The sequence below is a fragment of the Cryptotermes secundus genome, unplaced genomic scaffold (assembly GCF_002891405.2).
Source record: "Cryptotermes secundus unplaced genomic scaffold, Csec_1.0 scaffold797, whole genome shotgun sequence".
Lineage (NCBI taxonomy): Eukaryota > Metazoa > Arthropoda > Insecta > Blattodea > Kalotermitidae > Cryptotermes > Cryptotermes secundus.
The window spans coordinates 56,094-71,910 of record NW_019739974.1 but is presented as its reverse complement, the minus strand read 5'-3'; the positions used below and the strand labels follow the sequence as shown (position 1 = coordinate 71,910).

At 38.5% G+C, this 15,817-nt stretch overlaps 2 protein-coding genes across 3 annotated transcripts in view; both read right to left on the bottom strand.

The window, feature by feature from the left end:
• The window catches only part of LOC111872234 (E3 SUMO-protein ligase RanBP2), a 142,413-nt gene extending 139,460 nt beyond the window's left edge, over positions 1-2,953 (bottom strand). For both annotated transcript variants that reach the window (XM_023865920.2, XM_023865921.2), the window contains exon 1: positions 2,755-2,953. In XM_023865920.2, the coding sequence (XP_023721688.1) occupies positions 2,755-2,826 (72 nt within the window). In that variant the 5' untranslated portion in view covers positions 2,827-2,953. The remainder of the gene's footprint in view (positions 1-2,754) is intronic.
• Positions 2,954-8,773: 5,820 nt separating this feature from the next.
• LOC111872233 lies at positions 8,774-15,657 on the bottom strand. The gene is made up of 4 exons (XM_023865919.2): positions 15,604-15,657; positions 15,133-15,235; positions 13,321-14,951; positions 8,774-12,942 (listed from the first exon to the last, which is right to left on the bottom strand). The coding sequence occupies exons 2-4, from the start codon at positions 15,225-15,227 to the stop codon at positions 11,825-11,827; spliced, it is 2,844 nt and encodes a 947-aa protein (XP_023721687.1). The 5' UTR covers positions 15,228-15,235; positions 15,604-15,657; the 3' UTR covers positions 8,774-11,824.
• Positions 15,658-15,817: the final 160 nt, after the last annotated feature.

Sequence of the window (15,817 nt, the reverse complement as noted above, 5' to 3'; positions counted from 1 at the left end):
AATCTATTTCTACAGTCACAGTTGGCTGGTTTGATGTGCTCATGCAACTGCAGTTTGTATGCATGTAAACACGTATGTGTACATCATCATGAACTCTGGAGTGGGGAAGATGCCTGCTTGCTGTCTGAATCGCCTTGCATACGCTACATAGAAATGCACACGTAATTTTCCCTTTGTCTTCAATGGATGTCCTGATGATGTCTGATTTATACTACTTCCAGCCTCTCTCAGATGTCTATCCCATTTCTTATCGAAGTTGTAGCTTGATGATAAACCTCCATGTGCTAAGTAGAACATATACTGAATGCATGTACTGTATTTTAAGTCCATGAGCCACAAAACGCAATTCACCTTCTGCCGAACTGTTACCATGACTACTAAGATTTAAGGGGATGGCACATGTGCAACCACTGATATCAATACAAGCAAAACTTCAAACTTCAACCTACTGAAGGATGAAATCGTTTTCTGTATCATATTTTTCCATACACAAATTTTTCCTTTTTTTCATGCCTTTCTCAAACACCACATATTACTTATGGTTTACATGATTTTTGTCATTATCGTGTACTGTTGTATACTACTGCATGTTACAATGATTAGTAAATAATGAACTGGAAAGGACTGTGAAGGAAGTGATTAAGACCTGTTCTGAGGTATTATCCCAGGATTTTGTTGCAGGGCCTGAGGAAAACCACATTTCACAATGGCCGAGTACTGTGCGCGCTACTGCACGAGATTATAACAACATGCTGACAGACCACTGAATGTGCTGTGTGCACACAGTACTAAATCAACAGAGAAAGAGATCTGCCACCAATAGCCTCTGTATCAGCTGTCATCATTTTCATGAAAAAGGCTTATTTAGATGGGCTTCTTGAAAATCCTGTACTTTGTTTTTTTTTTCAATACTAGATATTATGATTGGACTCCATTCAGAGCACCTGGTTTTAAATGATCATGTTTATATACAACAGTATTCATAATCCTTCCAGCCGCACTAGGCCCCGGGGTTTACTCAGCCTCTAACAGAAATGTGTACCAGGAATTAATTAAATAATTCTCCTGGGGAGTAAAGTGCGGCCGGCACATAAGGCTGACAACCTTACCGCCATCTTTGAGCAGATTGTCTAGATAGTGTGGGACCCTAAACGTCTCACAACCCTATGGGCCTTCACGGCCTGGAACAGGGATAGCTTTACTTTTGCTTTACTCTACTTTAATATCTGTATATAAGACAGTATTTTTTTTATTGCTAGTGGGGTGGGACTAAGTCCCTTGTGCTGCGGCCACTTCTGGCCTATTGTACCAGCCCCAGATGATAGGTGAGGGTGATTGTGCAGCAATTGGTGGAATGAAGATAGGCAGGATAAACTGAAGCACTTGGAGAAAACCTGCCCCAGCGCCACTTTGTTCACCACAAATCCCGCTTGACCAGACCAGGGATCGAACCCAGGCCGCCACGGTGGGAATTATAAGACAGTAAAAATAATTTTGTTTTAGCACACCGTGAATTTGAAAAATGGAGAGATTCACTGATGTAAAGAACTGAAGATTTCCAATTACTACCCAGCATGACAGTCATCTATTTTCAGAAAGGGTTTTGCATATAGACGGTATCTGTCTCTCCCCCAACCAGTATGCATATTCTCATGCTTAATTAGGTCACATGGTGTCATTAACATCAGTGTATTTCCAATTCATAATAAATGACAATTACCATGTATGCACACATGCAATAATCACAGTGGCATTCAAACACAATTAGGCCAGTTCATGTGTGACAGGCAAAGAAAGAAGGCAACTGTCAAACACCTTCAAGTATATAACTTTCAGTAGTATCACATGAATTACTTCATGTACTTCATTTTCATGGTAATGACAACTTAATGAATTTGTAACCACTTTCACTGGAACTATAAAACACCATGGTATGATACTTGATCATCGTGAATAGCAGAATGAATGAATGTAGGCACTACAACTGAACCAATATTAAGCTAATCAAAAACTGTCTCTCATTGGTATCCACTCCTTCACTTCCAGTTCCAATTAAAACGCCTTGTCTGTTAAATCTGGGAGTTGTGGACAGTTTTCTAGTTTCCTACACGGTATATGACGATCTGAAAGCAGCTGAAACCAGTTACAGTTTATGTGTTTCAACCATACACAGCTAAGTATGATCTCCAATTTCACTAACAAAGTAATATCTTTGAATAGGCTTTTCTCACAACTTACTAAAATTCCCAGTATGTTACGTGTTTCTTACTTTAACTAAAAAATATTGTGGAAAACTAAACATACAAGTGTGAGTCAGAAACAGTAACTACGGGGAAAACACATAACCGTTCTTTTCTGGGACAAAAGTAGACTGACGCCTGTATTCAAGTATCACAGTAAATTTTCGTTTCGAGTAAGTCTCCTAAATAATGACATTCTGTTTATTTAATTTCGTCTTAACACTGCATATGTACTTTATATATATGGAGATACAGGGAAAGAAAAAATGAATATTGTAAAGACTGCAAACTTGTGCAATATGACATCTGAAAAAGAGGGGAGGGGAGAGGGATACCGGCATCGTACCGACTAAGTATATGCACAACTGATTCGTGTGTGTAAGACATAGTTTGCGCACACGACACCTCAAACACCGAAACAAACACTGCTTATAATCTTTCTTAAACTAAGGTACTTATGGATTTCAGTATCAAATTCAAATGTCGTACCGAATTCTGAAATGGCGGAACTCACCTCATTCTCACTTTTCAGCTTTCGCATTACGTCTTGGACATGACGATCCACGTCCTTTTTTGTACGAAACATACTTAATAACAATGCTTTCTTAACTCAGTTAAATGTACATCACTACACTTCCAAGAGTCTATACCACACAAACTGCCCACTTTTCACAAATCCACCGAAATAACCCTTAACTTCGACATAAGCATTCTCAGAGACCTCAGAGACTATTTAGAACTGTTTCTGGCCGAGTGTAACTCAATGTACCTGGCGAGTTGGACACCGTTACATTACAGTTGCTTTATGCTGCCATCTAACTTGTAATGATCATGCTATCGTTGCAAAATTTCGCAGCCATTGCCGAGAGCTCAGTCGATAAAAAGGATGGCTACTATTCTCTCTAATTACCTCCACATACTACGCCAACGGAATCCTGAACTTATAGAAAACTGATTAACTTTGCTACGCTGACCTACAGCAGCGCTTCTTACTCCGTTTTTAGAAACGTGGCTAATTACTGTCATTTCAATCATCTACCAGGAGCAATGATACATTTTCTCAGCAATGAACGTTTCATTTACTGCAATCCAACATACCGTTATGGTGATGCATTGGACACTGTAAACCATAACATAGATAGGACACATGATCACAAGTGTTTACCAAAGCTGCAGTTAGGGAATTCTGAATGAAAAGTGTTTCCATCAGAGGCATTTGTATTAAACCTCATAACTTTGTTCACAACTTACACTTGAAAGCCACATAAAATATAGCATCTCAGTTACAGTAATGTATTATAAACTATGTATAGCAAACAATAATACTGAGGTTTCCACATATTTTTGGTTGCAATAGTATGATGAAACTCCAGAATAGGAAATATACTCTTGTTAACAAGATGAATATTGAAAGTAATATATTACAAGTATAATAATGACTGGAATAACATAACTGAAACAATATGTAGAACCTTAACTAACACCATGAATATTGTATTTAACATCCAGTTACATTAATTTTGAAGCAGGAGCGTTATGTGATTAATTCCACATATTAAAATTTGGGGGGTAAAACAATTCAGACAGACAGACAGATATATATATATATAAATGACACAGGCAATGCCCATCCAGCCCTCTGCAGTACATTCTTGTAAACGACTTATCCTATCATAATGGTCACCCCGAAATTTTTGAACATCTCTCTTAACTCCAAGAGTATGCTATTAATATTTTGTACACTTACTTGTTATAAAAAAAAAAGAAAAAAATGTTTATGAAGTTACACACACATTGCACAAATCTTTTTTCTTCTACCCCTAAAAGCTGACTTTGGGTATTCTCATAATATTGTATTTAAGCATCCTGTTGCAATGATATATTCTTCATAAACTATACTATTTTCATCAACAATGCAACCTATGTGTTTCCTCCTCTTTTTCACTTTCACATGTTTCGGCTGTACATGGCCATTATCAGGTGCTTTCTTTCTTTTTTCTTTTGCCAAAAGCTGTTTCACTGTGTTCTGTCTCACTTCTATCACATTTGAAAGCGATGTATCCTAATTTAAAATAATGGACTCCATTAAAATCAACAAGTCTACTTAAGATTTTTCAATATTTTGCTTGGGGGGCCTCATCTTTTTATCCAAACACCATTGAGTAAATTTTCTGTTTGGATAACTCTCCAAATATTGATGTAGTTATCATACATACCCCCTGCTTGTGTGGTTGTGGTGGTCCATGTATGTAAATCTATGGCCTTGGGTATTCTCCTTCAATGTCCTCAGACATAATGCCATTTGGTTTTCATACACTTTACAATCCCAGAAGATATGTTCCTCTGTTTGTAACCTGTCATCATATTCACATTCAGCTGTGGACACAGTTTTATATTCTTAAGATTCCTTTAAGACTGGAGTGGCCTACTCTCTCATACAGGTACTGACAGGAAGGCATGGCAGTTCATTTTTATCTCATGGGAACCACAGAGACAAGCCATTTTTGTAGTACCTTTCAAAGTAACTTTCTCTTCTATCCCTTTTGGTGTTTTGACAGAAACAGTTCGTCCAAATATTCTTGTCAACACCCTGTTCTCAAACAGCCTCAGTCTATGTTCCTCCCTTAATGTCAGACACAAAGTTTCACACCCATACAGAACCACAGGCAAAATTAAAATTTTGTATATTCTAATTTTATGTTCTTGGACAGAAGACAAAAGGTTCTGGACTGAAAGGTAGCAAGCATTACCAGAGTTCAGTCTCCTCTTAATTTCTTCCTTAATCAGGTTTTGATTTGTTATTGTCGTTCCCCAATATCTGAACTGTGCCACATTTTCAAAATATGTTTCCCATCTTTCTTATGATTTTGTCCTGCATTCTGGTGAGGAAACAGTAACATATACTTAGTTTTCTGTGTGTGTACTTCTAGACCAACCTCCTTAATTGCATCAATTAAAGTTTGTGTGTTTTTCTTTATGGTATTTATATTAACACCCAGTAGATTCACATCATCAGAACAGCCCAATAACTGATGTGTCCAATTTAATTTCAGTCCCAGCTGGTTTTCCTGGACCTTCATAATGGCATATTCTAAAGCAAACTTGAAAAGGAGTGGCAATAAAGCGTCTCAGACAAATGTTTACCTGTATGGACTTTATCATGTTTCGTTTAAACACATTCTAATCACCCTAACTAGTTTCATGGGTACCCCAAACTCTTATCAGAATATTGTACAATACTTCTCTCTGAACTGAATCATAGGCTTTCTTGAAGTCTACAAATAGGCGATGTACTCTCTCACTGTACTCCAATTTTTTCTCCAGTATCTCTCGATCTGTAGTTGATCTGTTACGCGGAAACCCACACTGATAATCCCCAGTAATTTCATCAATGTATGGACTTAACCTTGAGAGAAAAATATTGGATAAATTTTGTATGAAGTTGATAGCAGTGATATCCCCCAATAATTACTAATCAGCCAGGGCGTGAAGATCTCCAACTAGTGCCCAGGTCAAGAAAATACAGATCTATACATCCACTCCACTATATGCCTTCATGGTGTAGTGCCTAAGCAGTTAAGCACAGGGTTACCTTATTATGACCTAGAGGTTTTTTTGGGGGGGGGCAGTACACACAGGCCGGTGATATCATAGTATACCTTTTTGCCGATCATGCTTTCTGAGCTGATGGACCACGGATAACGACTCAAATATCTGAATCAAGTCAAAGCAATGTAGAGAAGAGGGACAGTTCAAAAGACCAGACACTGCTAGAGATATCTTATACGAGCTGAAGTCCATTCAGATTGAGGACGAAGTCAAGAACATATAGGTGATGATAACCGACTTAGCGATGAACTGTGGGATGCTAAAGCAGTGGTAAGACACCTTGGGAAAGCCATCGAGCTTCACGAGCAATGTTACAGCAAAATTTAATGGGAATCAATGTAAGGTTGTGCAGTGGAACTGTAGAAGCCCAAGAAGTTATGATACGATAGGATGTTTATAAGCATGTGGTAAAGATTGCCTAGGCCATTCTTATATATGCAGTGAACAATAAGAACAAGATCATCAGAGATCTGTGTAGAGGAATAAATGACATTCGAAAGGGTTCTGATGATGATGGATGACACAGAATTACTGGGTTTTTGGACCTTTCCATCATCCAGAATTGTAGGTAATAGAGGACACGACATTTCAGAAACTAGATCTGTTTCCGTCTTCAGGTGAGAAAGGAGGACACCTACTTGGGTGGGCCCGTTAGAAAGAGCTAATATCCTGCCCCTCAGGTAAGGAGACCCCCATACCCATTGGATAGAAGGCTGGGTGGGCCCCAGAGCTGGTGGAGATGTGGAGAAAATTTTTGACCCTACTGGGACTTGGAACTCCAACCCCTCAATCATCCAGCCTGTAGTCAGTCACTATACCAACTGTGCTATCCCGGCTCCCCTACATCAGCAACAAATAATTTTGCAACCTGATATCTTGTACTGGAGAGGTTCTTACTCCAGTGTTCTTTTTTTCTCTTGGAACTGAGTTTAATATCACTTCACTCATATCCATCAGGAGAAAGTTTCTCACCAGTGGCTGTAAAGCATGAACATTTCATTTACATCAATCCAACACCACATTGCTGCAATGCAATGGACACGGTGAACTATATTACACAGAATACTTGTGTTCAGAAAAACTGAAGGTGAGTAAACTTGAAAGAAAATTCTGTTTCCATCAGATACTTGTATTAAACTTCATAACTCTGCTTACAACTTACAGCCAAAAGCAAAACATAGCTTTCTGGCTACATTAATTCATTCATTTTATTTGGCATTCATAATTGCTACAACGGTAACACTTGAACAAGTCACATCATTAAATACCTCTCTGTCCAAAAAGTATCCGACCTTGGGCTGGAAAAACAAAGTTCTTTATCCGGCTGGTTACAATACCTAATCCCCTTCAAAGTAGGCCACTTGTGACTCCACACAGCCCAGTGGTCCTTCCATCTCTGTAAGGCTTCTTTTGAAATGGCATACGGCTGCACTGTCATGTTCTGTATGATGTACTCGGGGCTGTCAAAATGATGAATTTTAGTGCTGTCCTCAATCTCAGGAAAGGCCAGAAATCACAAGGAGCCATGTCAGGAGAGTAAGGAGCCTGACGAACCTGTGGAATACCGTGCTTGGCTAGGAAAACCTGGATCAAGTGTGATGAATGAGCTGGAGCATTGTCATGATGCAGCTGCCAGTTGTATGTGTCCCACAGCACCAGTCTCTTGCACTGAGCTGCATGATGAAAATGATGGACTTCTTGGTAGTACTCCTTACTGATAGTTTGGCCTAGTGGTGTGTATTCATGATGTGTAACACCCCAGTAATAAAAAAAAAAGTCAGTATCACCTTCATATTGCTCCGCACCTGTTGTGCTTTTTTGGTCCTCGGGAATGTTGGATGCTTCCACTGTGAAGACTGGACCTTGGTTTCCGGGTCATATCCGTAAAACCACAACTTGTCACCAGTGATCACAATCTTCAGGAACTCGGGATCCCTGCTGGCACACTCAAGCATGTCCTGTGTGACCTCAAGGCAGAGTTGTTGGTGCTCCAGTGAAAGCAGCTTGGGCACAAATTTTGCTGCCACTTCGCATGCCCATATTCTCAGTTAAAATTGTTTGCAGAACCTCTGATGATCCCCAACCTCATCAGCAACTTCCTGGACGGTCCTCCATGATAAATGCCCGCACTTTGTCAACGACATCAGCATTTTGGCTCGCTGACAGTTTCCCATAACGCTGGTCACTGTCCACTGACATGTAGCCATCTTTAAAGCGGTTGAACCACACTTTGAGTGACCCCCAATCATTGTCAAAAGCCTGAATTTTGCAGATTTTTTCTGCTGGGGTATCCCCAAGTTTCTGATAAAATTTGATGCAGTATCGCTGCTCCAAGTGTTCTGTCACCTTGAGTGAAATGTGAAAGAAATGAACACATGTTACCCCAGTTCACTATCTGGCAGTGAGATGCATCCGGCGGTGTTGCGAGGCAGCAAAAAAATCACGCATGCACATGAAAGTCCCTCCTAATACTATGCTGTTTCCCCACCCTTTTGCCATTACTTATAGCGGGAAAAAATAGTCGGATACTGTTTGGTCAGACCTCATACATCATTCTTGAAATCCTTTTGCCAAATGCCTAAACAATTACAATTTGTCAACAATAAATAATCATTCTTGACATGATTAACATACAATTAAAGTATAATGAACACTATCAAACCAGATAATAAATTAGATACAACACGTAAATCAAAATGCAAGTTAACCTTATGAGTTTATCGAGAGAATTTTAAGAGTATTACAGTATTTTTTTTATTGCAAATGGGGTGGGACTAAGTCCCATGTACTGCGACCACTTCTGGCATATTGTGCCAGCCCCAGATGATAGGTGAGGGTGATCATGGAGCAATTGGTGGAATGAAGATTGGCAAGGGAAACCAAAGTACTCAGAGAAAACTTTCCCCAGTACCACTTTGTCCACCACAAATCCCACTTGACCAGACCCAGGATTGAACCTGGGCTGCCACGGTAGGAAGCCAGCGACTAACCACTTGATCTATGGCGCAGCCTTGAGTGTTACAGTAAATCAAGTGTCCTATATATGACCATGTCAATCACTGATCACATTAAGATACTATAAGCAACCATTTGTTATCCATTTCAATTGCTGAATAGAGGTTTTGCTATGCTTACTACTGTCCCTCTAAGAGAAATTCGTACAATGCACAGAATGGATGATCGAGTAAAAATACTTTTAGCTTATGTTTAAAGTCTTTATATCCATCTGAGTTTCTTAATTCAAAAGGCAGTCTATTATACAATTTAATACCCATATTGATAACTCTTTTCTAAAAAGCTGATTTGTTACAATTTGGCACATGGAAATCATCTTTCCTTCTAGTATTATAGTCACATAAATCTGAATTTCTCATAGAATAATAAAACAGCACAACACCTCAAAGATATACAGAGAGATAAAGACTTATTCCTTAAAAATAAGTCTGCACGATGTTCTGCTATTTACAGCTTTCATTAAGCGAAGTATCCTTTTTTGTATTTCCAGTTCTTTACTATTTTCGCTTTCTCCACCCCAAAAAATCAAACCAATGATTGAAATTTGGCAAAGTATATATAAACTCACAGCAACTTTCAAGATTTAATAATGTAATATGCCTTATTCAATTATAATCACAAGGACTGAGTATGTGAGCTCCATTTTAGATTATGTGATACATTTATATCTAAAAATCTGAACTGTGGTATATAATAATTTTTATATTTTTGAAAATGATAACTGACTCTGGTATGTCATATGGTTTATTTAATTGGAATAGCGTTGCTTTGGTCTTATCAGCATTTATAACCAAGTTATTTTTTGAAAACCAAGATTCTGGTTGGATCATCACTCTTTTTATTCTTTCTTGGGAGCGTAAATTTATTCTTATCTATTACCAGTATATTGGTATAATCTGCAAAAAGAACCACTTCTCCATTTGATGTGTGATGGAGTAAATCATTTATAATAATAAAAATTGGAGTGGACCCAAATAGACCCTTGGGGTATTTCGAGTTTTACATTCCTCAGTGTAGAATTGTACCTGTTCACAGAATACCTATTGTCATTAGAGGTTATTCCTACATACTGAGAACGCAGTGAGAGATAAAATATTAACCAAATCTGTTATACACTTTTTTTTTATTTTTGAGAATATAGATATAACAGATATAGGTCTGTAATTACTAATTTCATGTCTATTACCCTTTTTATAAACAGGCCTAATTTTTTCAGTCTTCAATAAATCTGGAAATACACCCTGATTTATGGATTAAATATGAAATTAAGTGGTTCTTTTATACATGTACTACACGCTTCTACTAGAAAAACAGGAATTTCATCAAATCCTGCAGAACCTTAGTCTTTTAATCCGGATACTACTGTAACAATTTCTTGTTCAGAAATCGGAAAATACATAGAGCTTGGGTTGCAGTCCACTACTCTTCGTAGTGATCTACCACTACCTTTACTCCTATTTTCCTCCACTAGTTCTTCTACCTTATCAATAAAGTATGAATATAATATATCGGCCACCTTCTGAGGGTCAGTTACTTTCTTTAAATTATTTTGTAACCAAATATCCCGATATGATTTCTGTTTTATTAACTGCCACATCATTTTAGTTGGGTTTGAAGCACTTACCATTTGTTTGCCATTCTCTTTTTAGCTCCTAACATAACTCTTTTATAAATTCTGTGATATCTGTTAATATAACTCAATGCAACCCTTGACAGTGACATCCTATACTTTAGATTATTTAAAAACCTCATTTTCTGACATGAAACTTCTATTCCTCTAGATATCCATTAATTATTCTTAATCTCTCTCTTCATTCTTTGTTTCAATGGAAATTATCTACTAAAATAATATAAAAACTTATTTATAAGTAGTAGATATGGTTCATTTACATTCTTTTCCAAACAAATTTCTTCCCATAATTCATTATTTAACATGACTGTGAACTTATCTATGTATTATAAATCATGTAGAGCAAGTTACATTACTGAGGTTTCCATTCATTATTAATTTCTGTGGTGAGATGAAACTCGAGAATCTGAACTACACTCTTGCTATCAATATTAAGATTGAATTTAATAATATATAAAAATGAATAACTGCAAATTATGCCAAACCTTATTCTCATGTTTCTATGTTCAATACTGAACAGAATAATATGGCCAAAATAATAATTGAATATAATGAATCTTGAAAACTGAAAATATATATACATATTCAAAAGTTGAATACTGAACAGAATAATATGGCCAATATAATAATTGAAGGAATATATCCATAATAATAAAACAGCTGAATAATATACCCAAAATAATAGCTGACTGTAGTATATAAACACTATTAACTACAACTTCTTACCTACGAAATATATAATAAACTTTAAGTACAAAATACACAGTGAGTCCTGCTATTGGTTCTGCTCCTCAGTGTTTCAAGCTGAAGCAGATAACCGGAACATTTCAAGTCATTATAAAGTAATGCCACTTCATTCTTACCTATATGTGAACTAAAACAATGTGCGTCAGGAAACAATTTCCTTTACATTTCTGAACAGAAATATAATCACTCCAAGATAAAGAGCAGACTGAACTCTGACCGTCTTCTGAAAGCCAAGTTCTAATAAGATTAGATGAAAGAAACGTCTGCAAAGCAGTGAAGAGATGGTTCTCAAATTCACAATAGGTTTCTTGTACATAATCTCTGAGGTACATGACAATGACATTATCAACAAAGTATGCAATGCCAAGAGGTTTGAGAAAAGAAGGCATGTAAATGCATGGTAGTTTCTGTTGCTGCACTGCACTTGCTAGTCACCAGGGTTACTAATTCCAACTTCTCTAACGATGCTCATGTGAGTAGTTGGCACAGATATTCTCCCAAACTATTTTCTACCAACTTCCAGCATCTGGTATGGGCAGGACGATACATTGCAAAAATGAAGAAGCATTACTTTCCTAATGACTTATTGATGTGACAGGATTTCCATCTTCCTCTTTGTGGCCCTCTGCCTGGCTGCTTCAGTCATCAACCTGTTTGCTCGCTTACACCACCAAGGAATGTAAATTCTTGTGAGACATCTCACAATACCATCTACTATTCGTTGGTAGTGAAGTGAACAGCCAGTACACCTAATCCATTCAAAGTCTATGCTCTTCATAATGGCAGCTGTGATATGCTGCTCCACTGAATTCAAGTGGGCCACCTCTGCCATCATAGACTCCATTAGGGTTACAGCAACACCAACAGTCTCCACAAGCTTCTCAGAAGGACATGTGAGAGACTGTTCTGTGTCACTGCACTCCTTGAAATGTATGAAGACACTGGCTGATGGCAGCACCTCGGATGTCAGGCATGTCTTGCATGCATCACAGCTGACACCATGAAGCACCTGTCTGGCAATGGAACCACTGACATAGGCCACTGAGAACACTTTCATGTTACCAGCATCTACTGTAGCACCAATGTCCTTGTGTAGTTGCTGAGCAACATGGAAACTCTCAGGAACATCATCAGAGGTTTCCTTGCCATGACTTGTGGAAGGTTTTTGTGAAGCAGCATCAGGTTCCCTGAGGAACGATTGTAGGTTATCCAGAAGAGCAGCACCATCATCCTCACAATTACTTTCACACACACCTACAACATCAAAGCCACTGATGATGCTAGTCTTCAGGGCATCTACAAACTGTCCCACAGTTGGGTCATTGTTCGAACCACAGCACGAACGAATGGCCCCAAATGTGTTCTCAAGGGGATCCTGATTCAGGTTTTTGGTGTGAAAGTACTCAAAACCTGCCTTTTTCAATGTCCTCCACACATGCTGGGCAGCAGTGATGTCAACTAGCCACCCATTCTGTGAAGGAGGAGGATGAAGGAAGGCAGGTTTACCATCCTTGAGGAAGATCCAACTCTTTATCCCCATACTTGCCTTTTTCCAGTGCTTTATATGGGGACTCTTATCACTAAGTGGGTAACGCAGTGTTTTTTCTGGTCTAACCCGCATTCCACTATTGAAACTGTCAATGAGGTTGTCAACCTCCTTAACAAACACAGCTGTTGCCATGTATTCACTGCCAAAATAACCTAAACATAAAAAAAAAAAATTAGTGCACTTCCTTACATGGTGGACTACCGTATTTCTTTACATTGGAAAACAACACATATTACATTACACTGGACTGTTATAAAACATTTTGTACATCTGAGTACATTATTCCTCACAGTAACGTTGTCATCTCCTTCTCTCAAAATCATATTACTGATACTGCCATTTGCTTTTCAAACATTTTTAATTACTCTAAAGACTGAGCCATTTGCGACATATTCTACGTAGCTTGTATACTGATAAGTCATAAATGATGACAATGACGTTTGTAACTTTGAAAACTAGCCCTAATTATTTTCATTAGGTAATTCTTTCATAACAGAAAAAATTCACAGCATATAGTGCAGTGGTCCTACCTGTATCCACTAGAGCATTGAGGCCTGCTGCAACAGTATGGCTCATAACATGTGCAGCCAACTGCACTTTCATAGCGCTCTGTCCAGTCGGGTTCAGGTTGGCATCTGTGAATTTGATCAACCGACGAATCGGTATGGATCTGTCAAATTCATACAGTTTCAATATGTGGTCCCACTTAGCAATAAGAGGAAGTTGGCTGTCCAAAAGCTCAGACTTAAACTGCACATCATGTTTCAGGAATAGGTTACGGGTAGACTTCAGGAGGTGGGAAGGGTCGTATACTGTTGCAATTTCTTGATTATGAAATCTGAAGAGTGGTTTCCTTTTAGTAGCACCCAACAGTTTCAAGGCCTTGACGTTGTTAGCACCCATGTCACAGACAGTGGTAACAACCTTCAGTCCAATGTTCTGACAGGCGTCAAGAACCTCCTCCAAGCATTGCACAATCACCTCTGCCTTAGTGCTTCCACGAGTAAAGTAGTAAGCCACTGGCTGCTTCCACTCTCTACGTAGGCCACGGATCATGAAAACTAGAGCATGATTTGCGATGTTGCATGTCCTGCCCCAACTTCCACAATCCTCGAAACCTTCAATGCAGTCAAACTTCTGATTGAAATGTAAGTTCTCTCTGATTGACATTTCATCAAACATGAGACAACAGTAGTGATTTCCATCAGACATTTTCTGCAGAGACTGTTGGAGTGCATGAAACACATGAGCATTGATGCCTGTCCTAAATGGAACAGTATTCAGCATGGACAGCAAGGATCCTCTGGATGGGAGAGGGAATAATGTACGGAGAAGGATATAGGATTTGGGAAAACGTTTAAGGAGAGATAGAGCCAACACTTTGTCATCAAAAGTCCATCTCTTGCCCTTAGGCATCTGTCTACAGTTCCTAAACATTGCTGCCAAAAATGTGGCAGCCTCTAAACTGAAAGAAGATGAAAGATTCTTCATCAGTGGATCATTGACCACTTCACAAAGCTCTTCCAAATCCATTCCCTTATACTTCTTTTTGAGTCTGCAAAGTGCACTCTCATTATTCCGAATAAGTTCATATAATTTCCTTTTCCTGGGTGTCAATTCTGAATGCGAAGCCAAATTAAGTTTTAGCAGAGAATGCTTTGCTCTAGGCTTTGAGGAAGAACTTTGACGACTGACATGCCCGAGTTCCCCATCAGAAGCGCTTACATTTACAGAGCTTGGGGGAAAAGAGGTTTCTTTCACTGCAAAGGTGTTGGCTGCTGTTGGTGATGGCTGGACTGCAGACATCTGAAAGGAAGTGGAAGGACTGTCTGCATGGATTGGAACAGGTGTTACAGTAGAGGGCACCAGTATCTTGCTGTAGGTTATGGTGGGAGGTAAGCCATGAAGGTCATCTTCAGGAGACGAAACTAAGGGCAAGGGATCGAAGGAAGGGATGTGTAATGAAGGTTCAGGAGGTTGTCGAAGTGACTGTGCAGCAGAATCTGAGCCACATGGAACTGCCTCACTGTTCAGGTGTACCCTTTCAGCTGTAGTGAAATCACTTTCTAAGAAATGTCTGCTGCACAAATACTTATTGTGCAGCATTCTTGCAGAATCAATAGTGCAGGATATACCAACTCTTCCTGCCCATACCAGAGCCCTGCAAGAATTCAACATACTATCTCAAAACCCAGAAATAAGTCATCAGCAAACATTATAAACATGATGCAGGTGCTCTGTGAGGTTATGTTTAATAAATTTATTGCTGACATTGGCTAAACTTAATTTTTTCGAATTAAACAATACATAATAAAACAATTTCATCATGAATTAAAACATACCGTGCTGAATCCCTGGGAAAGTTGAAGAATTTCGTTTCCTTCTGCCCACTGGATGACAAGCAACCAGGGGCAGAGCACATTTTCTTTCCTTCCATTTACAATGCTAGAAACAATACAAAAATTATAAATTATAACGCACAGCACACTAAGAGTTTCCTGAGATTCTACAAACCTTCTTTGGGCTAATGAGATGCTTAACATGTAATAATACAAACATCAATTGAATAAAATATCATAACAGAATGTGATATACAATCATAATTTCATTCTCCGTAGTAAGCACAATCATATAGGGAAATAACGACAAACATGTCCACGTAACTTCGTGTGTAAACGTTGACTACCGTTTCACATCAAATTAAAATCCATACTTACCAATTTGCATATAACATACCACAATAACTGCACATAAATGTGCACAATTTATCCACCAAAGGAACACGTTGATATAAAATCAAAACCCATACTCACCAACGACCACCAGTTCGTACACGACGAAAATCAAATGACTGCATACAGTTGCACATAATAGTTAACACAACATGAAATCAAATACTTTTCTTAGGAGTTCTGTGATTGGTTCAGACCGTTCAGACCAACCCCAGGCAATGTTATTAGCGGGCAACATGGTCGCCGTCATTTTTTTATTTAAAAAAATCATATACAGAACATCCGGAAAGGAATG